At 40.6% G+C, this 25,850-nt stretch overlaps 1 protein-coding gene across 4 annotated transcripts in view; it reads left to right on the forward strand.

The window, feature by feature from the left end:
• Positions 1–25,850, forward strand: part of GALK2 (galactokinase 2) — a 197,387-nt gene that overhangs the window by 45,864 nt on the left and 125,673 nt on the right. For all 4 annotated transcript variants that reach the window (XM_060174638.1, XM_060174640.1, XM_007517331.3 and 1 more), the window contains 2 exons: positions 2,690–2,780; positions 7,842–7,988. In XM_060174638.1, coding sequence (XP_060030621.1) covers positions 2,690–2,780; positions 7,842–7,988 — 238 coding nt within the window. The remainder of the gene's footprint in view (positions 1–2,689; positions 2,781–7,841; positions 7,989–25,850) is intronic.

The following is a 25,850-nucleotide window of genomic DNA, read 5'->3' on the forward strand; positions in this document are numbered from 1 at the left end:
AGGGATGGGGGGAGTTCTCCCTAAGCTCTATCAAGCTTACACATAGCCCCACACTCTACCATTATTGATCCATGTTGAGGGCAAGGGCCCACAAAGGGGTCTAGGGGTCATTCTAATAACAATGACCAGAAACAATGGAGAGAGGGATTTATTTGAGGTCTAGGCCCATCATCTGTTTGGGAGACTCAGAACTCCCCAGTTAGGGCCTCAGCTGGTAATTATATTGATTTTAAAGTCTGTCATGTCAGATATGAAAATACCTTTTCTTACCCTTTGTTGTGGGCCATTGGTTTTCCATCCCTTCACTTTGAGTCTGTGTTTGTCTTGTTGAGTTAGGTGGGTTTCCTGTAGACAGCATATTGTTGAGTTGTGTTTTCTGATCCATCTTCCTACTCTGTGCCTTTTAATAGGTGAATCCAGGCCATTGACATTTATTTATATCAAAGATTGAAGATATTTTAACACCATTCTTGTAGAGTTTTAGAGTGTTCTGATATATAGCCTATTTTTGGTGGTCTGACTGTTTGTAGGAGACCTTTCAGAACTTCTTTCAGGGCAGGCTTGGTGATAGTTGATTCCTTCAACTGTTGCTTGTCTGAGAAGGTTTTGATGCTTCCATCTAGTCTGAATGACAGTCTAGCAGGATATAGTATTCTTGGTTGAAAGCCTTTCTCATTGAGAACTTGATAGATATCTTGCCATTCTCTTCTGGCCTGTAGTGTTTGTGTGGAGAAGTCTGCTGCTAATCTTATGGGTTTTCCTCTGTAGGTGACTCTTTGTTTTTCTCTTGCAGCCTTCAGGATCCTTTCTTTATCCTTATTCCTTTCCATTCTCAATATGATGTGTCTTGGTGTCTTTAAGTCGGGTTAATTCTGTTTGGGAGCCTCTGGTCTTCTTGAGCCTTTATGTCTTTGATGTTGCCTAGAGTAGAGAAGTTCTCAGCTATTATGTCCTGAAGAATACTTTCTTCCTCTCCCTCTCTTTCTTCCTCTGGTAAGCCAATAATGCGTATATTGTTTCTTTTGAAGTCATCCCATAGGTCTCTGTTGTTGTTTTCAGCATCTCTTAATCTCTTTTTGAGATCTCTTACTTCTTTTTTTTAGTTGTCTCTAATTCATCCTCGATCTTGCTAATTCTGTCTTCAGCCTCATTGATTCTATTCTCTCTGCCTTCTACTATTTCTGGAGTTCATCTATTTTGTTACCCTGTTCTGATACTGTTTTAGCTTGTTCAGCTAGTTGTGTTCTTAGTTCAGCTATTTCAGCCTTCAGCTCTCTAATAACCTTGAGATAATTAGTGTTTCTGCATTTCTGATGACAATTCCTTCAAACTCTTTACTCACTCCTGTGATTATTTCCTTAACTAGTGTTTGGATGTTGACTTCATTATTTTGTGCTTCAGCTTTGGGTGGCTTTTAGCTGGATTCTTGTCCTGGTTCATTTCTCCAATATTTCTTCTTGTTGGTTTAACAATTTTATATATTATGTTATGAGTTCCCTCTCTCAGTACTTTTCAAATTATTGATTACTATTGCCTGGATTGATTTGTGTCTAAGTAAGGTACTTAAAGGTTTCACAGTGGTGGAAGTTAACAGTTGTTTCAGTAGTATTTAAATCCCTGAGTTGGAGCTCAGTGTCTTAAAATCCTCTTTTGTTTTTTTTTCTTCCCTATAGGCTATAGGAACTTGAGGGCTTTTAGACTGTAAGTAGGCTTCTTAGCTTAATCACTGACTGCTGACCAAGAAATAAAGCAGGGTGGGGCAGAGATAAACCAGTGGTTATGCAAACAGACTTTCATAGCCCCACTGCTAGGCCCCGGAGTTATAGATCTTCTCCTGAGTTTCCTGGTTAGTTCTCTGTCCCCTGGTGTCAGCAAAGGGCTCCCCCCCCCCCCCCGCCCCCCGCCCCGGCCCCAGATTCTGAGGGCAGTAGCAATGGAGATTCACAGTTGCATTTGGTGAGCCTTAGGGGATTCCTCTCCTCCCTTCAGCTGTCTTTTTGTTGGTGAAACAGACTGGAGGTGGTGCCTCAACTAGTAAACTGCTGGATTGTTATCAGCCACTAAATCTCTCCCTAGGCTCCTTTCTGTCCAGGAGCCACAGGTGTTTGCACTCACTGGTGATTTGGTGGGTTCCTGAAGTCGTTCTAGTCCTGTCTTGTTGTGGTCCCAGGTGGTCTCCTTTGGTATTCCTAGTTGACCTGGGAGAGGAGAGGGAATTTTATTTTATTCATTGAGTTGCACTTACTTGTTTTGGTAATTTCTCCTTTTTCTCTAAGTCATGCAGATAGAAAGTCAGGTGGGTGTCAAAAAATGTGGGGAAAACCATTTTTAGTATTTCTGCTCCAGTTTGAGGTGTTTTGGGCAACAAGTCCAAAGGATTAGCACTTACATACAGGGTTCTCACCAATTTAGGACCATCATGAAATAAAAAGTGATGTAGATTGTACTAACATGTATCAAATATGCTATTTCAGGCAATAAATAGGTCAGTTGTAAATACTATAGTTATTAGAGTCATTAAAATTTCTCATAACACAGCAGTTGGAAATATTTGCTGTTTTTGAATAGATGGTGAAGTACATAAATGGAAAAGGAGAGTTCAGTATCCCTGTCCTGCCACACGGTGGCAGCAGTCAGCCATGCTTTTGCAGCACCAGCTTTCTGGATTTAACAGTTTCTGTTTTTACAGGGACTTCAGCACTACTGCTAATGACATTCAGATCGACAAAACCAAGCCTCTGTGGCACAACTATTTCCTTTGTGGATTTAAAGGAATTCAGGTAAATCAGTTCATGAGGTACATACATTGAGATTATAATGTATGTTATGCCAAGACTTCATTTTTACTATAGAGTTTTTGTCTCCTTTTGATGCTAGCTGGTATTCCTGTTCTGTTTCGCCAATTAATGTGTCTCAGGGGCGGCCTAGATGTGACTATTCCTGTGTGGTATTGACAGAAGCCAGTTGTTCATAAGTCAAGCACATCTGATACACATGTGTCTGTTTTTCAAGTCATTGCTCAAATTTTCTTTTGAAGGTTCTATTCTGGCAATGTTGTTTACATTTTACTTCAGGGATGTATTGCCATATTTGTAATAGGATTTAGAGATGGATAGCCCTGGGTTCTATCCACCTGTGTGAATTTAACCTCTTACGTAGTTAGGGAGATGGCTCAGCAGAACAGAGGATTTACAAGAATGAGGTCTTGAGTTTGATCCCCTCCACACCCCATATGCCAGAGTTATGTGCTCACTCTCTATATTTAATAAGTAAATTAAGACAATTTAACCTTTCAAAAATTATAGTTAAAGACAGAGAGAAACTGAGGGGGGGGCAGAGATGGAGAGATACTTGCAGCCTTACTTCACCACTCCTGAAACTTTCCCCTTGCTGGTGGGGACCAGAGGCTTGAACCCCATCCTTGTACACTGCTGTGTGTACACTTAACCAGGTGTACCACCGCCTGGCCCCTTATGTAACCTTTTAGATATCACATTTACTATCTGCGAATCACTGTCTTTTCTAGACGAAGAGTTGCTGTGAGGATTACTCAGTACTTGACACATAGTAGGCATGTGGTTTTTTCAATTCTTTTTTAATATATTTATTTATTTATTCCCTTTTGTTGCCCTTGTTGTTTTATTGTTGTAGTTGTTGTTATTGATGTCGTCGTTGTTGGATAGGACAGAGAAATGGAGAGAGGAGGGGAAGACAGAGAGGGAGATAAAGACAGATACCTGCAGACCTGCTTTACTGCCTGTGAAGCGACTCCCCTGCAGGTGGGGAGCCGGGGCTGGAACTGGGATCCTTATGCTGGTCCTTGCGCTTTGCGCCATGTGAGCTTAATCCGCTGCACTACCACCCAACTCCCGTGTTGTTGTTTTATACAGCTGGGATTAAAAGAGATGTACTGATATTTATTAGTACAAGTGTTGCCTGGAAATATTGCATAGTTGACTTTGCACATCTTTGATACCATGTGCAGTGATACTGTATTTCTACTTTTTAAAAAAAAATTATTTATTTCCTTTTGTTGCCCTTGTTGTATTTCTAGTTGTAAAAAAATATTTTATTTATTTATTAATGAGAAGGATAGGGGGAAAGAGAGAGAGAGAGAGAGAACCAGACATTACTCTGATGTGCTGCCAGGGATTGAACTCAGGACCTCATGCTTGAGAGTCCATTGCTTTGTTCACTGTACCACCTCCCAAACCACTCTACTTTTTTTTTTTTCCTAATTGAAAATGTATTAAGAGCAAAGAGAAAAATTGATTTTTTGCTGTTTATAGAGATACTATTATATTTCAGTGATTATTTTATCTTACTTATTTTAACATTTACTTATTTATTTTCATATGAGAGAGAGAGAGAGAAAGAGAGAGAGAAAAGAGTGAGAGAACAAAGCACTGGTTAGCTCAGGCATTATATTGTGCAAGGAATTAAACCTGTAATACAATCACGTGTAAGTCCTATGCAATACCACTTTGCTATCTCTCCAGCCCTCAGTGATTACTTTAAATGTATATACTCATGTAGTTCATAACTAAAGGCAAGTAAAAGGTGGGTTTTGCCTATGTGAGCCTAAACAAACTAGACTACCCATATTTTCGACAGTGTGTATTCCTTCCTGCTGATGGTCTTGTCTGAAACTGTCATGAGTAGCCTAGGATTCAGGCATCTCCAAGGCAAAGAGGCATCATGTTAATTTCTGATATGTAGTCCTGTTCCCTTAATTATGAAGATTCTAGACTTAGAATTCCCATGTTTCTTTTTCCCTTTTCCCTGCCCAGCATATGGTAATAACTTATGGGAACTTATTGGCAGTTTTAAATCTTCACATCATTTGGCTTGTCATCTGCATTAGTGGGAATTCCAGTACTTGGAAATTTTTCCTGGTAAATGCAATGTGAACGTTCATATAGGAACATGCCTTCTGGTAGCATATGGGTAAGATGACCAAGACAGTGAGGGTGGTTTTGTGTTGCTTTTGAGATTTTTAGAGGTTTTAAAGTCTTGCTTTTTGGCTTGACAACTCGTGCAAAAGCAGGTTTGTATGATGTACTTTTGGCAGAAAAGGAATTTAAATATTAGCTTGTACAGAATGCTTCAAATTCAAATGCTAGCACTGCGACTCCGGAGGATAGTCTGTTTATATCAAGTTGAACATGTTATCCTTTAGGGATAGAACTATTACAAATTTGGCAACACCCATGTGCGTTTTTGAATCTGTTGTACATTTTAATTTAAACATTGCGTGATAAGTTTGTTAGTATGATTCACGTTCAAGATAACCCGTGGATCAGTTTATGGTTAAATATATAGCATTTTTCCAAAGATTTTTTTTTTTTTTTAAAGCAGGCTGTCTGATGTTCTGTATGAAAGGGCATTGGCAGCAACAGTGTTTCAGTTTATAATTTGTTTGTATTTCTGGGAGGAAATTTTTAGATGATTTGAAATCAAGAAGAGAAGTACATCCAACTGAATCTTTTCTCTTGTGATGCACGGGCTTTGCCAGCTAAGGAAAAAAAGAATAAGAAAATTAGGAGAAACCGTTTTTTTCATGAACAATTTGATTGTTACTTTGGTCAGCCTTACTAGTTTATTTAAACTACCCCCTACGATAATGTGTATGATGCAAGAAATAATTATGTAACACAACAGTATTTAATACTTTGGTCTTAAGCAGGTAGAGTAAATTGTAAACATGATGGCATGTTTTCTTGGTGAGGTTATGTGGAATTTATTTTTGATCCTAAACCACAAAGTTTATGACTTGGTATCATTGTGAGTGTCCTTGTTCTAGATATTTATCTACATATGCCAGAACTTTATATTTTTCAGTCAGAGCTCGCTTACTTCTTTGGACTTTTCTGTTTGTAGAGAGAGTATCCCTGCTTCATTTAAAGTCTACATTCTCCTTTGTAACTAAGTTCTAATTTGACTGTCTTGAAAGCTACCATATGGCTAAATTATATCTATAAACTATAGTGAAAATCTGGATTTTCTCAGATAGTTGACTTACATTAAGTCACACTGACAGTTTGCTGGCCTAGGTTTCTGATTATAGCGGAGAAGTTCTCATCCAAAAAGCCAAGTCCTGGGCCCTACTCCCAATTCCCTATGTGAGAGCTTAGGAAAGTCTTTTAGTTTCTTGATGCCTAAGTTTTTCCATAGTAGAACTGAACGAAGAAAGCATAGAACACTTTTTTCTTCACTGGACCTTCTGAAGAGAGGCGCTCCATAGAATCTGGCCAGGGCTTGCTCCGAGACTTCACCTGCCCTGCTACTTGAGCAATTGAATGATTTACTTATTTCCTTGTCTGTTTAAATTAAGTAATAGATTCACTTGGCACTGTTTGTACCAGAAGGACGCTTTGGTTCTTTTCCTCCCTCCTTTCTTATAAAGAAATCTTTTTTTCTTTTAAGGAACGAACAGAAAAGAAAACCAAATTTAAAAACCGAGAGAAAGCTAGAGAAGAGATACCACAGCACCACTCACTGCTCCTGAAGCTTTCCCATTTCATGGTGCTCTCATGTGGTGCCTGGGCTTAAACCCAAGTCCTCTACCTCTCTGCCACTGCCTCTTCTCTTGCCTTCTCTCATCATCTCTCCTCTCCTCTCCTCTCCTCTCCTCTCCTCTCCTCTCCTCTCCTCTCCTCTCCTCTCCTCTCCTCTCCTCTCCTTTCCCCTCTCCCCCTCCCTCCCCCTCCCCTCCCCTCCCTCTTCCCCTCCCCTCCCCTCCTCTTCCTCTCCTCTCCTCCTCTTCCTCCTCCCCTTTCCTCCTTTTCATTCTCCTTCTTCATTTTTTTTTTTTTTCCTCCAGGGTTTTTGCTGGGGTTTGGTGCCTGGACCATGAATCCACTGCTCCTGGAGGCTTTTTTTTTTTTTTTCCCTTTTGTTGCCTTTGCTGTTTTATCGTTGTTGTGGTTATTATTGTTGTTATTGATGTCACTGTTGTTGAATAGGACAGGGAGAAGTGGAGAGAGGAGGGGAAGACAGAGAGGGGGAGAGAGAGATAACACCTGCAGACCTGTTTCAACACTTGTGGAGGGACCCCCCCTGCAGTTGGGGAGCCGGGGGCTCGAACCAGGATCATTAACGCCGGTCCTTGCACTTTGTGCCATGTGTGCTTAACCACTGCTGCACTACCGCCCGACCCCCCTTCTTCTTTTTCTTCTCCTTCTCCTCCTTCTCCTCCTTCTCTTCCTCCTCCTTTTCCTTCTCCTCCTCCTCCTTCTCCTCTTCCTCCTTCTTCTTCTTTTTCTTCTTCTTCCTCCTCCTCCTCCTCCTCTTCTCCTCCTCCTCCTCCTTCTCTCTCTCTCTCCCTTTCTCCCTCCCTCCTTCCTCTCCTTTTACCAGAATTCTGCTCAGCTCTGGCTTATGGTAGTACAAAGGCATTACACCTGGGACGTTGGAGCCTCAGGCATGATAATCTGTTTGCATAACAATTATACTATCTCTCTGCCACTGACACTGATTTTAAGGAGAACAAGATACTCAAGATGATAATGATACAGTAAATACTCTTAAGAAAGAAAGAAAGAAAAAAAGAAAGAAAGAAAGAAAAAAAGAGAGAAAGAAAGAGATTATTCTAAACAATTTAAGGGAATGCATCAGTAACTCTTTGCTTGGCACAATAAGAAGTTATCTTCAGATTCCTCTACAATTGTGGCCAAGAACCCTTAAATAAAATGTCATATATAGTCTCAATTATATTGAATTGCACAAGAAGTTTCTGTAAATAGTACAACAGCTCCATTGATAGATTTCTTACTTGGGAGAATAAAAGAGTGATTTGCTACTCCTTAAATCTAACACCAAAGTCATCTTTCTTTTCTTAGGAGCACTTTGGTCTTAGTAACTTGACTGGAATGAATTGCCTGGTCGATGGAAACATCCCACCAAGTTCTGGCCTCTCCAGCTCCAGTGCTTTGGTCTGTTGTGCTGGCTTGGTGACTCTCACAGTGCTGGGAATGAGCCTGTCTAAGGTAATCAACTTTGCTTGTTGTTAGCCCCATGGAAGCCTGCCTCTCTTTCAAGACAATAGCATTCGGGTCTCAAAGTCAAAATTACCTCCTCTAATAGGAAAACTTGGTCTTAATATCAGTGACCCTGGGAGAACTACTGCAGTTTCCAATGGAGGGGATGGGGACACGGAACTCTGGTGGTGGGAACCATATGGAATTATACCCCTGTTATCTTACAATTTTGTAAATCAGTATTAAATCACTAATGTAGAAAAAGGGAAAATTGTTGTCACCTGACAGGACACCCACATGGGTGCACATTATGACTGAAGTCCTGCTTGTGGCAACCCACTCCAAAGGATACTCACCAGTGAGCAGACCTGTGCAGAACTGTATCAAAACACTGTTAGGTTAAGTGTGGGGTTTGTGTGGCAATGCTTTTCCATTACCCCCATTAAGTCAAATTTAGAGCAAGACATTCTAGGCCTCATGGTTAAATGGGCCTGCATATTTTCACTCCAAACCTTAAATGAAATATTTGACAAGAGGCTTGTAAGAAGGGTAAAGACCAGGCAATAAAGGAACAGACTAGCATCTCTGTTTACGGAAGCAGGTTACTCACGGAAATAAGCTTTTTTTTTTTTTTAATGTTGCATTACAAAGAGGAAATGCTTAGTTAAAGGAAACATAAATTCTGTGAGAGGTCAGAAAGCCTAAGCTTTACAAGTTCACGTAAATCTCTGACTTTGCAATGCAGGGCAGGTGCGTTCAACTGTAACTGGTGTCTAGAAGCTCGGCTTAAATTAAATTGCTGTCCCAGGGTTTTTTTTTAACCATGTTTACTTGCACTACCGAGTTTACCGATGTTATGTTCACATAGGTGGAGCATCAGGGCAAAAGAAAGTCATCCCATGCTTAGTCGTCTTCTTTTTTTTTCTTTTAAAGATTTTTATTTATTTTTTCTTAAAAAAATTTTTTTTTTTTTTTATTTAAGAAAGGGTAAATTAACAAAACCATAGTGTAGGAGGGGTACAACTCCACACAATTCCCACCACCCAGTCTCCATATCCCATCCCCCCTCCCCCGATAGCTTTCCCATTCTCTATCCCTCTGGGAGCATGGACCCAGGGTCGTTGTGGGTTGCAGAAGGTGGAAGGTCTGGCTTCTGTAATTGCTTCCCCGCTGAACATGGGCGTTGACTGGTCGGTCCATACTCCCAGTCTGCCTCTCTCTTTCCCTAGTAGGGTGGGTCTCTGGGGAAGCGGAGCTCCAGGACACATTGGTGGGGTCTTCAGTCCAGGGAAGTCTGGCTGGCATTCTGATGGCATCTGGCACCTGGTGGCTGAAAAGAGAGTTAACATACAAAGCCAAACAAATTGTTGAGCAATCATGGACCCAAAGCTTGGAATAGTGGAGAGGAAGTGTTAGGGAGGTACTCACTGCAAACTCTAGTGTACTTCTGCTTTCAGGTATATATTTTGCAGTAGTTTATGGATACGTATGAACATATGCTCTCTCTCACAGAACCTGGTCTATATCTAGGTTTTGGAACTTTGTTAGAAAGTGAACCACCTGGGATGGAATTAGAGAATACTATGAAAGGAAAGGTCTCACCCGAGTAATGAAGCTGAAGGGTTGTCGTTCCACACGTGAAGTCTCTGGACACAGTCTGAGCTGAAGCATGTTGAGGTGGCAGTCATTGTGTTGATTAGGTTGTGATCGGCAGATGCAATATTATTTGATATGGATTGGGAGAGGCATGCGGGAAAGTGGGCGCTATCCCAAGGTTCCAGGACTGGGGGAAATATAGGATCTATAGTGGAGATGTGAGGTTCCTGTAATGAGGAAGACAGGAGGAGAGAGATGGAACCAGACATCACTCTGGCACATGTGCTGATGGGGATTGAACTCAGGACCTCATGCTTGAGAGTCCAAAGCCTTATCACTGCGTCACCTCCTGGACCACATGCTTAGTATTCTTTTTTAAACCTGTTTAAACATTAATTTTTGAAGATTTCATGTGTAATAAGAAAGAGAAAAATGAAGGAGAATGCAAAGGTTAATTAGACTTTATAGGCACCTATTTAAAGTAAAGGAAAGAATAAAACATACTCCCACCCAACGGTACTACTTTTAGCCAGCTGTTATTTTTGTTGATTCGTCATTAATACATTTTTATTAATTTACTATTGGTGCCTGTGCTTCACTGCTCTGGGCTGACATTTTTCAGATGGAGATAGAGACAGAGAGAAAAAGAAACCACAGCATCATAACTTCCCCCAGTGCTGAAAGAGCCAGGGCTCAAGTGAGAATTGTGCATATAGTGAAGCAGGAAGCAGGTACACTCTCAGATGAGTTATCTGGCTGACTTTTCAGCCACTATTTACTTAGTGACTGTTGTACATTAGGCCCCATTCAAAGCATTGGAGGTGCTGTTTTAGCCTTCACAGTACTTATGATCAAAAAGGGGAATGGGCATTCACATATAATAAATAGGAAAACAACCTAATCAATACAACGATTGCCACCTCAACATGCTTCAGCTCAGACTGTGTCCAGAGACTTCACATGTGGAATGACAACCCTTCAGCTTCATTACTCGGTCACCAGGTTCCAGATGCCATCAGGATGCCAGCCAGGCTTCCCTGGACTGAAGACCCCACCAATGTGCCCTGGAGCTCCACTTCCCCAGAGACCCACCCTACTAGGGAAAGAGAGAGGCAGACTGGGAGTATGGACTGACCAGTCAACGTCCATGTTCAGCGGGGAAGCAATTATAGAAGCCAGACCTTCCACCTTCTGCAACCCACAACGACCCTGGGTCCATGCTCCCACAGGGATATAGAATGGGAGGGCTATTGGGGGAGGGGGTGGGATATGGAGATTGGGTGGTGGGAATTGTGTGGAATTGTACCCCTCCTATCCTATGGATTTGTTAATTTATCTTTCTTAAATAAAAAATAAATAAAAAAGGGATACAATAATTTTTACCAAAAGACAGGATCAGTTAAAAAAAACTATCTTAAATTACTAATAAGATTATTTGATGTTATTGTAACAATAAAAAAAACACCTTTCACATTAAAAAAATAATAGTGAATAGGAAAAACAAACACAAGAATTTAAAACAAAAACTCTTCAAAATAAACATTTAGATTTTTATTTAGACCAATCATTAGTCACTGATAGAGAAGGAGGCAGGGGTTATTGTTATTCGTGGTGGATAAACTGGGACAAAAAGGTCCATTGTTTGGTGGTCAATTGTATTGAACATTCACTGGTGAAGTTAATGTAGTATATATACATGTTGACTTTCAGTGACTTATCCCAAAGCTTGTATAGCATAATGTAAAGTTCTATCAACAAAAAATGAAAAGATGGTTATATAAACGCACTAGTGGATAATAGTAGTGTGCTCTGTGAAGAACCAATTAAACACAGAGAGACCATAGAACATCTTAGCTGAAACACAGACTTGTAGCTGTTGGTCAAGAAATTCAGTAGCATCATAATATGGATTATATAGACTTTCCGTGACTCACATAGAGGGAAAATATTGCTGAAATATCTAGAGTCATAATGATGATGGCTTGCTGGCAGAGGCAAAAGATGCTCAGAAAGGCTAGACCATAGAATGATTTGGATGATAGAATAGTAAAGAAAATTCTGCACCTTTAGGAAATTTAGACTGTTGATTTCAAGCTGTTGCAGACATGTGGGAAGAAGGTAATGATCCTATTATAAAATCTAGCTTTTTAGAGTAACAGCCTTTATCAGTAGAGAAACTGTTCTAAGAAGATGGCAGGCAGTGACCATGGAGGGAACTTGACCATAAGTTTAAGGTATATGTTAGACAGGATCAGTAGGACTTGGTCCTTGTTTGGGTGTGGGTATAGGCACAGTAAAGAGTCAAGGATTATACCCAGGTCTCTGGCATGGTGATTCACTGGATCAAGGTATGTAGATGAAAATAAAAAAAAAAAGCTTGAGAGGAATCCTTAATATTGAGTGTGATGGGTTTATGGGTGTAAGGGTGGAATCACTTAGTATTTAGTTTGAAGTTTATCTGTGAACGTTAAGGTGGGGGGTCTGAGTTGGGATGGTTCATCTGAGAATCATTAATATGTAATTCTTTTTCGAAGTTACAGGGACGTGTGTGTCATCCAGTAGTAGAGTCCAAGTAGAAACATAAGGAAGGCTAGAACAGAGTTCTGACAAGCATGAATGTTTTCAATGGGAAGAAGAAATGTCTATGGAAGAAACTGAAGAACAGTCAGAGAGGAAGCAAACCAGAAAGAGGAGAAATCAACAAAGGAAGAAGTTATTTCACGAAACGGGACTAGTGGTGTCAAATGATGTGGAGGGAGTGATTGAGACAGTGTCCATTAGATGGACTAAGTATCCAAAAAGTCCAACTAGACTTTGGAAAAAAAAAAAAGGTCTCAGTTAGGATTGTGTTGAAGCGTGTTATGAGAGGTGAGAAAGTGAAAAAGTTCAGTGAATGCAAAAAAGTTGGGTCATGCACAAAAATGGAGATTATCTGGTGACTGGGGAGGGTAAGAATTAATTACTGTTTTAATAAAAGAAGTGACAAATTTAAGTTTTCTTTTTTATGAACCTTCAATAGGAAAAAGAAGATAAAAACACCTAAACCTTTGGAATTATTTCTGGCTATCTCTGTGTTTTTAAAGCCAAAGTCTTATTGAACTACCTTACTTTATAGTCCAAAAGATAAAATATCTATAACCACATTTCTCTGCTCATCTAAATTGTACTAATAATGCTTCTATTTTCAAGAGGTTAAGCATATTATTTGGTGTTTCTTTGCTGTAGTAAGTCATAATCTGGAATGAAAGCATATCCCTAATTTGCTTAGAGTCTACTCAAATGTCACAAAACTATATACATGATTCTTGTAAGAATCATAGAACGAAAGGACTCAAGGGATTTTTATTTATTTATTTATTTATTTATTTATTTATTTATTTATTTATTGTTTTTTACCAGAACACTGATCAATTCTGGCTTATGGTGGTGCAGAGGACTGAACCTGGGACTTCAGAAACTCAGGCATGATAGTCTGTTTGCATAACCATTATGCTATCTACTCCCACCCAACCAAGGGATTTTATAAATGAACTGCTTCAAAATCTTTTTATTGATGTATCAGTCATTGTCCCAACAGGAAACAACCACATACAAGATATACCTGAAGCGTTTAATGAAGAGACTGCTTACAGAGATGCAGGTAGGGCCAAGGGAACCAGGCAGGATAGCTTCCCTGGTGAAACTGGAAGCTATTGGACTGTAATGTGCCAGAAATGCAGCAAGACAGGGAAATAAGTAGGTAGGTAGGGATGGCCAAGGAAATTAATTGTCTGTAGAGGCCTGTCTTCTTGGGGTAAGGAGAATTAGAAGAATGGAGAACCATGGAGTTAAACAGAATAAACTCCTCTGCCTGTTCAGGAAATATAAGTCCTACAAGCAATCATAGGTGACATAAACTCTCCCTATTGAATCATTCCTTCTTAATTTCATGTATGTTCTACATGCTTGACTCACCAGAAGACAACTATTACTGCAAGTGGGATACAATATGTAGATGTCAAACTTTTTATTTCAATAATAAACCAAAGATTGCATATCTGAACCCAGGACAACCAGATGGATATCCTCTCAGAAAGTATGCAGCCGGAAAAAATCTGAATCAGAATGGAATGGGCAGAAGATAGTTTTGTTGTGATCAAAACTCTATGAAATAGAAAAGGCCAGTTACAAGAATTATTTCCTTCTGAAAGATAATTCTATCTGAAAAAGATAATTCTAACAAGAAACTTCTGGTTTCAAAAGTTGTTGGAATAAAGACATATCTCCTCTTTTACTCTGCTACTCATTTATCTTCTTTCTCAAAAACTTTCCCACACAACGGAAAAAAATACAAGGAGACACACGTTCCATCTTCGATAATACAAGGAAGACATAAATAATTCTAACCCACAAAAAACAGATGGAAAGTGGGTGGAAGAATGGTACATGACTTAGCAGGGTGGAGAAAGGTCAGAACTAAGTGCTTGAGGAGGGGGGGTCCAGATGGAATGCAAGCTGACTCATACTCTGGAGAGGATTAGAGATAAGTGCCACCTTGTATCATAGAAAGCAGAGTGACACAGCAAGTAGGAATTTATTTGAAACTGTTTTGGAGAAACAGATGGTCAGAGTCCACCCTTACCTAAGAAAGTTACGAGACCATATTTGCCAACTTTTGCATAAGCCTCTAGAGAAACAAAAGGTCATCTGGATTTGGGGGCACTAGGCATTGAAAGTAGATTTAAAAACTGGAGCTAAAAGGGCATTTCATGTGAACAGTGAAATTCCCAGCTCCATTGTTCCAGTCAGCTCTGGCACGGTGTTGTGGCAGCCTTGCCAATTCATGTTATAATGGGAATATTGAAAGATCATCGTTCTCAGAGTAAATAGAGCCATCTTCAAGAAAATATTGATAGGTACTGACATTTAGTGACCTCCTGCAAAAAAGAAGAAAGTTCAGGTAAACTATGACCCTATTTGAATTCACGTGCAAAGTTTCTAATTAGCTTTTTAGTGGTTCTTTTATTTTTGTCCTCACTGAAGTTTCACTATTCTGGGCCACATTTCTGAGATAGAGAGATAGAGATGGAGAGGCTGAGGGAGAGAGGGAAAGATAGCACAGCATGGCAGTTTTCTGTAGTGTGGTGGAGGCTCAACCCTTGATGACATACATGACAAAGCAGATGCACTGTCCTGGTGAGCTACGATGCCAGTGTGACAGGGCATCAAAAGATAACCAGACTTTAGAAGAAAGCTTTCAACATGTTGGAAATGAACAAACAAAAAAGGAACTCAGGAAATAATACTGAGGACAGAAATTGCTTCAAATATGCCATCATGTCTCCAGAGAAATAAAACAAAATGTTATATCCTTGAAAAAAAAAAAAAGAAAAGGATTCTGTCACTTCTGTCTCTTCTACAGGAACCCTTAAGAAGTGACTGTTATGGGAGTCGGGCTGTAGCGCAGCGGGTTAAGCGCAGGTGGCACAAAGCACAAGGACCGGCATAAGGATCCCGGTTCGAACCCCAGCTCCCCACCTGCAGGGGAGTGGCTTCACAGGCAGTGAAGCAGGTCTGCAGGTGTCTATCTTTCTCTCCTCCTCTCTGTCTTCCCCTCCTCTCTCCATTTCTCTCTGTCCTATCCAACAACGACAACAACAATAATAACTACAACAATAAAACAACAAGGGCAACAAAAGGGAATAAATAAATAAAATAAATATTAAAAAAACAAAACAAACAAACAAACAAAAGAAGTGACTGTTATTTCTCCTGGTACTGTCTCTTAGACTTTCTTTCCTTGTGCCAGCACTACGAATTCACTGCTCCTGAAGGTCATTTTTTTTCCATTTTATAGGATAGGACAGAGAGAAATTGAGAGGGGAGGAGAAGAGAAAGAGAAACACTTGTAGGTCTGCTTCATCATTTGTGAGGTGACCCCCTGCATATGGGGATCTGAGGGCTCGAACTGGGATCCTTGCACTTTGTACTATGTGCGCTTAACCTGGTGTGCCACCACCTGGCTCCCTCTCACAGACTTTCTATATCATCTCCATTTGTTTTAATTTTTTTTCTGGTGTTTTTTTAAAAAATAAAATTCTAATGTTGTTTATGAGTTAAACAGGCTTTTTAAAAAATGTTTTAAAATATTTATTTATTTTCCCTTTTGTTGCCCTTGTTGTTGCAGTTATTATTGTAGTTGTTGATGTCATTGTTGTTGGATAGGACAGAGAGAAATGGAGAGAGGAGGGGAAGACAGAGAGGCAGAGAAAGATAGATTCCTGCAGACCTGCTTCACTGCTTGTAAAGCGACCCCCCCTGCAGGTGGGGAGCCCAGGGCTTGAACCGGGATCCTTTCGCCCGTCCTTGTGCTTTGCGCCACCTGCGCTTAACCCATTGCACTACCGCCCGACTCCCAGGCTTTTTTTTTTTTTTTAATGTTATTACTTATCTTCTTAAAATGTATTTTTTTTTAGGTAACCTTGGTTTACAAGACTATAAATATTTTAGAAGTGCAATTACACTATTTCAAAGTATGTTACTATACCACATGTATCACCAAAGTACCACTGTCCCTCTACCAAAATTCGCTGAACCTCCCTGTACCCTGGTGCTCCACTTCCTATGCCCCATCCTCTTTGATAACTTCAGTTTTGCAGTCTGAGTTCAAGAATTAGTTTTCATTTGGCTTTGCTTGTTTTCCTTTGCTTTGTTTCTCTACCTGCCCCCTATAGGTGAGATAATTCTGTAATTTCCTTTTATATTAAGTTCCTTTAGTATTTACTGTAGGCTCAGTTCACTGTAATGAATTCCTTTAACTATTATTTGTCTGCACAGTTCTTCATTACTCCCTCAGATCTTTTTGAAAAAAGTTTTTGCCAGTTTGTTCTGGCCTTTTAAGTTTCTGTTGAGAAATCAGCTCATACTTTTTTTTTTCTTCTCTTTTTCCAGCTGATAGTTTTATGAGAGTTCTTTTATAGCTGACACTTTTCAAGATTCTTTTATCTTTGATCTTTGTCAATTTAATAATTATATGACTTTGTGAGCCCAGATCCAAATCTATTTTGTTTGGACCTCAGAGCTTCCTGAATCTGACTGTCTATCTCCTTTTCAATTTGAAGGAATTACCAGCTAGTATTTCTTCAAATAGGATTTCTTCTCTCACCTCTCCTCCAGGTACCTCTATGAAGTGACTGTGTTCTTGGTGTTGTTTCATAGCTCTCCTATATCATCTTCATCTGGTTTTTTTAAAATCTTTTTTAAAATTCTTTTTTAAAATTTTAAAAAATCTTTGTGTCTGCCAGAAATTGAGAGGTAAGAGGGTGATAGAGAGGGAGAGAGACAGAGAGACACCTGCAGCCTTGCTTCACCACTCGTGAAGCTTTCCCCCCTGCAGCTGGGGATTGGGGCCTCAAACCCAGGTCCTTGTGCTTTGTAACGTGCACTCAACCAGGTGCGCCATCACCCAGCCCCTTCATCTTCATTTGTTTTAGGTCTTTTTTTCTTAAAATTCTGATGTTGACCATACAGTTTTCTTTCTCTCTCTCTCTCTTTTTTTTTAAAAATATTTATTCCCTTTTGTTGCCCTTGTTATTTTATTGTTGTAGTTATTATTGTTGTTATTGATGTCGTTGCTGGATAGGACAGAGAGAAATGGAGAGAGGAGGGGAAGACAGAGAGGGGGAGAGAAAGATAGACACCTGCAGACCTACTTCACCGCCTGTGAAGTGACTCCCCTGCAGGTGGGGAGCCGGGGGCTCGAACCAGGACCCTTAAGCCGGTCCTTGCGCTTTGCGCCACCTGTGCTAAACCCGCTGCGCTACCGCCCACCTCCCACCATACAGTTTTCTAAAGAGATTTATTTACTTATTATGAAGGAGACAGAAGTGATTAAATGGAAAGCATCATCAGGGAGGACCAGAACACTGCTCAGCTCTGGCTTAAGGCGGTATTGGTGGAAGGGGGCTGGTTGGGGGCATTGACCTCTGGGGCCTCTGGGCCCTCAAGCATACAAGCTGGTGCTCCAACAGGCTGAGCTACTTCCCCTGACCCTTATGTGTTTTCTTTATGGTTTCCTTTGCCTTCTGTTCCAGCTCACCACTCCAGTCTTAGGCTTCTGTCTCTCTTCTGATGGACCACTCTATAGTATTGTACCGCTCAGCAACTCCATTCTTTCTGGCTCCGATTTCTGTTATGACTCCTTTCATACTCTCACTGTTAAAGTTTCATTCCTCCTTAGGAGGCCTATATTGCTCTGTTAAATTAGGAATTTAAAATACACACACACACACACACACACACTATTGGATAGAGACAGAAGGGAGTGGGAGATAGAGAAGGAGAGAGACAGAGAAACACTGCTTCACCACTCATGAAGCTTTCCCTATGTAGGTGGGGACCAGGGGCTTGAACTGAGATCCTTGTGCACTGTGATGTGTGTGCTTAACTAGGTGCACCACTGTCTGGCCCCCAAATTTGGAATTTTTTTCTAGCCTATGTCTTGGTCCAACAGTACAAATTGTTTCCTCTGTCTTCTCATTTTTGATGCTCTTGTGAGGACCTGGTCTGTGTTTGAGCTTGAGTAGTTGACTAGAAGTTTGGGGTTTTGAGTTCTCAATAGTTTGAAGGTGGACATGTAGAGGGGTTGCGGTTGGACATGTAATGAGGGCTTTAGTCTAGCTGGTGACAGTGCTGTTAACTCTCTGGGACCAGTGGGAATTAGGTTCCTGCAGGCAGTGAGCTGACAAGAGAGCACTTTTCCTGGAACCAGCCCTCAGGGTCTAGTGATTTATTTAATAAAAATGAATTCTAATATGCCAATTACCAGAGCTACTTGCAAGGTACCTCATCATCAGAGGCCTGCGACTGTAACTCCCCACCCCCTTTTTAATTGACTGGTTTACATTGTGTAGTAGTGGGAAAAGGATCAGTTGTCAGAATCTTGGATACAGCTTGTCCAGATGAGAGTGCTGTACTTTATAGACCTCTTCCAGTTGTGGTCTGTTGTTGCATGGAAGGACTCTTTTCTTCTTCTTGGGCGATGGTGTCTTTTTGTGCCTCACCATCTGGATGTTGACCTTTTCTGTCTCTTGTTAAGGAAAGTTTGTTTCGATGCAGGATTTTCCATAGATTGTGGCTTTGCTGTTGATTCTGGGAGGAAGGAAACAGACCCTCTTAACTCAGCCATCTTAGCCTTGCCCTACCCACACGAACTGACTTTTTTTTTTTTTTTTTTTAATAGTAACAGGGTTATCACAGAATGGTTCCACCACTGTCAGTGGCTGTTTTTCCTTTTATTAGAGTGAGAGGGAGAGAGAAAGAGTGAGTGATAGAGAACATACACCTGCAGCACTGCTCCACTGCTCCTGAAGCTTCCCACCCGCCTGCAAGTAGAGATCAGGAATTTGAATCCAAATCCTCAGACGTGATAATGTGTATGCTCCACCAGGTGTGCCAGCACCTGACCCCTGAATATTTTTTTTGAAAAGGAACAAATTATAAGGAAGTATTTGGGTATTAAAAATATAATCATTAAGACAAAGTGTGGGGGTGGGGCAGGCAGTGGTGCACAACCAGAGTGTCAGAAATGAGCATTACTTTCTTAAAAAAACAGCAATGTTTTGAGATAGTGACAGAGTAAATATCTTCAAAATATGAACACATAAGTATGTCCAGTGTAAGGCTAGAATAAAACATTCTCAAAAGTCTGTAAAGCTGTTAAGTCTTTAGACTGTATGCTGCTAAAACTAAGGGGCAGGACGAAAAAAGATGACATGGGAATTAGGAACTGGCAAATTCAATATAGGAAAGAGGAGTTGGGGGAGTCGGGCAGTAGTGCTGCAGGTTAAGCGCACATGGTGCAAAGTACAAGGACCAGCAGAAGGAAAGAGGAGTTAGGTATTTGTAGGAAACTGGTGAAGAAAAACCATAAGACAGAAAATGGATTAAGAGCGTGGTCGGGGGGGGGGGGGGGAGCCGGGTGGCGCAGTGGCTCAGGCACTAGACTCTCAAGCATGAGGTCCTGAATTCAATCCCTGGCCCCACATGTGGCAGAGTGATGTCTGGTTCTTACTGTCTCGCCTATCTTTCTCATTCTCCACTGGACATGGATGTTCAAAGGTTGATTCATACCCCCAGCCTGTTTCTATGATTTCTAAGAGCAATTTATTTATTTATTTATTTATTTGCCTCCAGGGTTATCACTGGGGCTCAGTGCCTGCACTATGAATGCACTGCTCCTGGAGGACTTTAAAAAAAAAAATTTCTTTATTGAGGGATTAATGTTTTATAATCACAGTATATATAATAGTTTGTACAAGCATAACATACAATCCCCACTAAGTCCTCTACTATCATGTTCCAGGACCTGAAACCTCCCTTACACCCACCCCAGAGTCTTTTACTTTGGTGCAATATACCAACTCCAGTACAGGTTCTACTTGAATAATTCTACTTTTATAATTTCTGCCTATGAGTGAGATCATCCCATATTCATCCTTCTGTTTCTGACTTATCTCACTTAACATGATTCCTTCAAGCTCAATCCAAGATGGGCTGAAGAAGATGAAATCACCATTTTTAATAGCTGAGTAGTATTCCATTGTGTCGATATACCACAACTTACTCAGCCACTCATCTGTTGTTGGACACTTGGACTGCTTCCAAGTTTTGGTTATTACAAATTGTGCTGCTGTGAACATAGGTATACATAAATATTTTTGGATTGGTGTGTTGGGTTCCTTAGGATATATCCCCAGGAGAGGAATTGCAGGATCATAGGGTAGGTCCACTTGTGAGAGTTCTCCACAGTTGGTCCACAGAGGTTGGACCAATTGACATTCCCACCAGCAGTGCAGAGGGTTCCTTTGTCCCCACAACCTCTCCAGCATTTGTTGCTGTTACCTTTTCTGATGTATGACATTCTCACAGGAGTGAAGTGTTATCTCATTGTTGTCTTTTTTAAAAAATTAATTAATTAATTTTTTTATTGGGGAATTAATGTTACACATTCAACAGTAAGTACAATAGTTTGTACATGTATAATATTCCCCAGTTTCCCATATAACAATACAACCCCCACTAGGTCCTCTGAATCCTTCTTGGACCTGTATTCTCCCCACCCACCCACCCCAGAGTCTTTTACTTTGGTGCAATATGCCAATTCCAGTTCAGGCTCTACTTGTGTTTTCTTTCTGATCTTGTTTTTCAACTTCAACCTGAGAGTGAGATCATCCCATATTCATCCTTCTGTTTCTGACTTATTTCACTCAACATGATTTTTTCAAGGTCCATCCAAGATCGGCTGAAAACGGTGAAGTCACCATTTTTTATAGCTGAGTAGTATTCCATTGTGTATATATACCACAACTTGCTCAGCCACTCATCTGTTGTTGGACACCTGGGTTGCTTCCAGGTTTTGGCTATTACAAATTGTGCTGCCAAGAACATATGTGTACACAGATCTTTTTGGATGGATATGTTGGATTCTTTAGGCTATATCCCCAGGAGAGGAATTGCAGGATCATAGGGTAGGTCTATTTCTAGCCTTCGGAGAGTTCTCCAGAATGTTCTCCACAGAGGTTGGACCAATTGACATTCCCACCAGCAGTGTAGGAGCGTTCCTTTGACCCCACACTCTCTCCAGCATTTTCTGCTGTTACCTTTTCTGATGTATGACATTCTCACAGGAGTGAAGTGGTATCTCATCATGCATTTCTCTGACAGTCAGAGACTTGAAGCATTTTTTCATGTGTTTCTCAGCCTTTTGGATCTCTTCTGTAGTGAATATTCTGTCCAAGTCCTCCCCCCATTTTTGGATGGGGTTATTTGTTGTCTTGTTGTTGAGTTTGGTGAGCTCTTTATGTATGTTGGTTATTAAACTCTTGTCTGATGTATGGCATGTAAAGATCTTCTCCCATTCTGTGAGGGGTCTCTTGATTTGGGTAGTGGTTTCTTTTGCTGTGAAGAAGCTTTTTAATTTGATGTAGTCCCATAGGTTTATACTTGCCTTAGTCTTCTTTGTAATTGGATTCGTTTCATTGAAAATGTCTTTAAAGTTTATGCAGAAAAGAGTTCTGCCAATATTTTCTTCTAAGTATCTGATAGTTTGTGGTCTAACATCCAAGTCCTTGATCCACTTGGAATTTACTTTTGTATTTGGTGAAATACAGTGGTTCAGTTTCATTCTTCTGCATGTTATTCCCTTTTTTTGTTGCCCTTTTTTTTTGTTGTAGTTATTGTTATTGATATCATCGTTGTTGGATAAGACAGAAATGGAGAGAGGAGGGAAAGACAGAGAGGGGCAGAGAAAGATAGACACCTGCAGACCTGCATCACCTCGTGTGAAGCGACCCCCCTGCAGTTGGGGAGCCAGGGGCTCGAACCAGGATCCTTATGCTGCTCCTTGTGGTTTTTTACCATGTGCACTTAACCGCTGCGCTACCGCCCGGCTCCCTCATTGTCTTTATTTGCGTTTCCTGGATGACATTTTTTTTCTTTTTTGTTGCCATTGTTTGCTGTTATTATTGCTATTGGATAGGACAGAGAGAAATCAAGAGAGGTGGGTAAGATTGGGGGGTTGGGGAGAGAAAGACACCTGTAGACCTGCTTCACTGCTTTTGAAATGACACCCCTACAGGTTGGGAGCCCAGGTGTGGATCCGGGGGCTCGAACTGGGATCTTTACCCCATCCTTGCACTTTGCAGTACCTGTGCTTAACCCGCAGCGCTAAACCCAGCCCCTGATTGAGAGCAATTTTAACAGAGCTGTTATAGGGTATGGGAAGGCATGACTGGACACACAGATAAGCTTAAGCAAATGAGGAAATTGTTAAATAGAGAAAACAATTTATATCAGCAAGGGAATCAGTAATATGTCATTATTTTTTTTTTTGTCAAGTGAAAAATAACTCAATAATAAACACAGTGAATAAAGATTTAATCCCCTTGGCATCAATTAATTGAGAAAAATTGGGTGGGGGCATTTTTTTTTTCCCTCCAGGGTTATTGCTGGGCTCAGTGCCTGTACCATGAATCCACCACTCCTGGAGGCCATTTATTTCCCCCCTTTTGTTGCCCTTGTTGTTGTAGCCTCGTGTGGTTATTATTATTTCCATTGTTGATGTTGTTCTTTGTTGGATAGGACAAAGAGAAATGGAGATAGGAGGGAAAGACAGAGATGGGGAGAGAAAGATAGACACCTGCAGACCTGCTTCACCACCTGTGAAGCGACTCCCCTGCAGGTGGGGAGCCGGGGTTCGAACCGGGATCCTTACGCCGGTCCCTGTGCCCTGTGCCACATGCGCTCAACCCACTGCACCACCACCCGACCCCCTGCATTTTTTTAGTTTCTTTTTTATATCTTTTTTTAAAAAATATTATTTATTTATTTATTTATTTATTCCCTTTTGTTGCCCTTGTTGTTTTATTGTTGTAGTTATTATTGTTGTTGTCATTGTTGGATAGGACAGAGAGAAATGGAGAGAGGGAGGGGAAGACAGAGAGGAGGAGAGAAAGATAGACACCTACAGACCTGCTTCATTGCCTGTGAAGAGACTCTCCTGCAGGTGGGGAGCCGGGGTTCGAACCGGGATCCTTATGCCGGTCCTTGTGCTTTGCGCCACCTGCGCTTAGCCCACTGCAGTACAGCCCGACTCCCTTTATATCTTTTTTTTTAAAAAAAAATTTATTGGGGGATTAATGTTTTACAGTCCACAGTAAATACAATAGGTTGTACATGCACAACATTTCTCAGTTTTCCACATGACAATACAAGGCCCACTAGGTCCTCTGTCATCCTATTCCAAGACCCGTACTCCCCCCCCACCCCCACCCCAGAGTCTTTTACTTTGGTGCAATACACCAACTTCAGTTCAGGTTTAACTTGTGTTTTCTCTTCTGATCTTGATTTTAAACTTCTGCCTGAGAGTGAGATCACCCTATATTCATCCTTCTGTCTCTGATTTATTTAACTTAACATGATTTCTTCAAACTCCATCCAAGATGGGCTGAAAATGGTGAAATCACTATTTTTAATAGCTGAGTAGTATTCCATTGTGTAGATATACCACAACTTGCTCAGCCACTCATCTGTTGTTTGACACCTGGGTTGCTTCCAGGTTTTGGCTATTACAAATTGTACTGTTATGAACATAGGTATACACATATGTTTTTGGATGGGTGTTTTGGATTCCTTAGGACATATCCTCAGGAGAGGAATTGCAGGATCATAGGGTAGGTCCATTTCTAGCCTTCTGAGAGTTCTCCACACTGTTCTCCAGAGAGGATGGACCAATTTACATTCCCACCAGCAGTGCATGTGGGTTTCTTTGACCGGGTAGGGGCACTTAAGGTAAAGGAGTTAAAATTCTCATTTACCATAACAGGAAGGCAGTAGATAAAGTTTAAACTGGAATGACCAGAAAGTAGCATTTTCAGATAGTTTGCCATTGAAAGCAAGAGGTAAGACTTGTTTTCGTTAACAGGCCTGTTGATGCAGTTGAGACAGTATAGTGCACACTTTATGGTGTATGGTCCTAGAGTTCGAACCTGAATACCATATGGAAATGACACGCCATTAGGGGAAGCTTTATAAGGTGATGCTGTAGTCTCTCTTTCTCTCTCTGTCTTATCTTTGAAATAAGAATAATGAAGAAATTGACTCAGGAGAGACGAGATCCATAAAAACTACAATAAAAAAAACAAAGTCTACTGTAGACGAGGATAAAGGGTGAGAACTACGGACTAATTTTGTTGTTAGAAGGCTTAGAAAAGAATTTATTCATAAGAGAGAGAGAGGGAGAGAGAGAGAGAGAGAGAGAGAGAGAGCGCACCAGAGAATCACTCTGGCACTTGCATTGCTGAGCACCAATCTCATGGTTCTACACTTCATCCATGGGGTGACCTCCACACCACAGTTCTAAACCTTTTAGCTTCATTTGAGCTTTTAGAATATGTGCGCATTCAATCAGTGAAAGGAAAAGCTGAACTTAAGCAAACGGACATGGAGAGATGATACCTGGAATGAGGTAAGAGGGGAATGGTTGTTGAAACAATTGACTACAGTTGGGGGTACTGCAAGATAAGGAAGCAAAAAGATTCAGAGTCGGAGATGGAGAACAAATGAACTGCTGGACTATAATCAAATGAAAGTCCAGAGAGAGGCTTGTTGATGGGTACTAGGTGAAAAAAATCCAAGAAAATACAAGCATCTCCCACTTAATGACAGGCGTTCTTTCCAAAAATCAGATGTTCTTCACAGAATCATTAAAATGGAGGCCATTTCTTATTATTTCATTAGGAACATTTAAGGTGTTACTGCTCAACACAAAACCTCTAATGTCCTAGTCTTACAAAAGTATAGTAAAAAAAACTCTCAATATAGATAACTGAGAAACATAACAAAAGAAACTTAGATACGTGAACATCAAGCAATTAATATGGTTGTTAGCAAGCAGTTATACTTAAATAGTAATATATTGCATGTCCTCTCTCAACACCCAGTATTCTAGTACCCTGTACACTACTTGTTTACTGATATATATGATATAAACAAACATGCTTCAAAAAGTCTTATATGGAATGACATATATATGTATATATTTACATATATATATATATATATATATATATATATATATTCAATGAAATTGAACAAAAACAAAGAGGTGTTCTACTTGGAGAACCTTATTTTGTGAGGCATCGGCAAATCATGTCTGAACTGTTAGCTCAGGATTCAGGTTGCTCAAAACTCATGTCTAGATTCCCTGGGAGACCAACAAGGAAGGACTAAGTCCCTGTTGAAGATCATAGGTCAAAGGTTGCTAACTGGCTTGGGAAACAGTAGTCAAGAGGTCCCAGGTTCAATCGTTGGTACCACCAATAGCCAGAGATGAGCTGTGTTCAGGTAAAGACAAAAACGAAAGAACAAACACTAGTTTTGGGTAGTAAAATGTGTTCGGTTAGCATCTACTTATAACTTATTCCCTCTCATGTCGGGGCGAGGGCTGGTGTGAGATAAGAAATTGAGGCACTGATGATTAGAGGACACTTTGGATGATGAGGGCAAAGTAGAACTTATCTATAATCCTCACATATTAAAGTTTAAGGAGAAGACCTCTATTACTTTAAAGGCTTTTTAAAAATTTTATTTACCTTGGAGAGAGACAAATTCAGAGGGAAGGGAGAAAGAGAGAGAGGGAGGGGGAGAGAGAGAGAGAGAGACTGAGAGAGAGAGAGAGACTGAGAGACTACTTCCCCACTTGTGAAGCTTTCCCCTTGATGAGAAGGACTGGGGGCT

Source organism: Erinaceus europaeus, chromosome 16 (assembly GCF_950295315.1).
Source record: "Erinaceus europaeus chromosome 16, mEriEur2.1, whole genome shotgun sequence".
NCBI lineage: Eukaryota > Metazoa > Chordata > Mammalia > Eulipotyphla > Erinaceidae > Erinaceus > Erinaceus europaeus.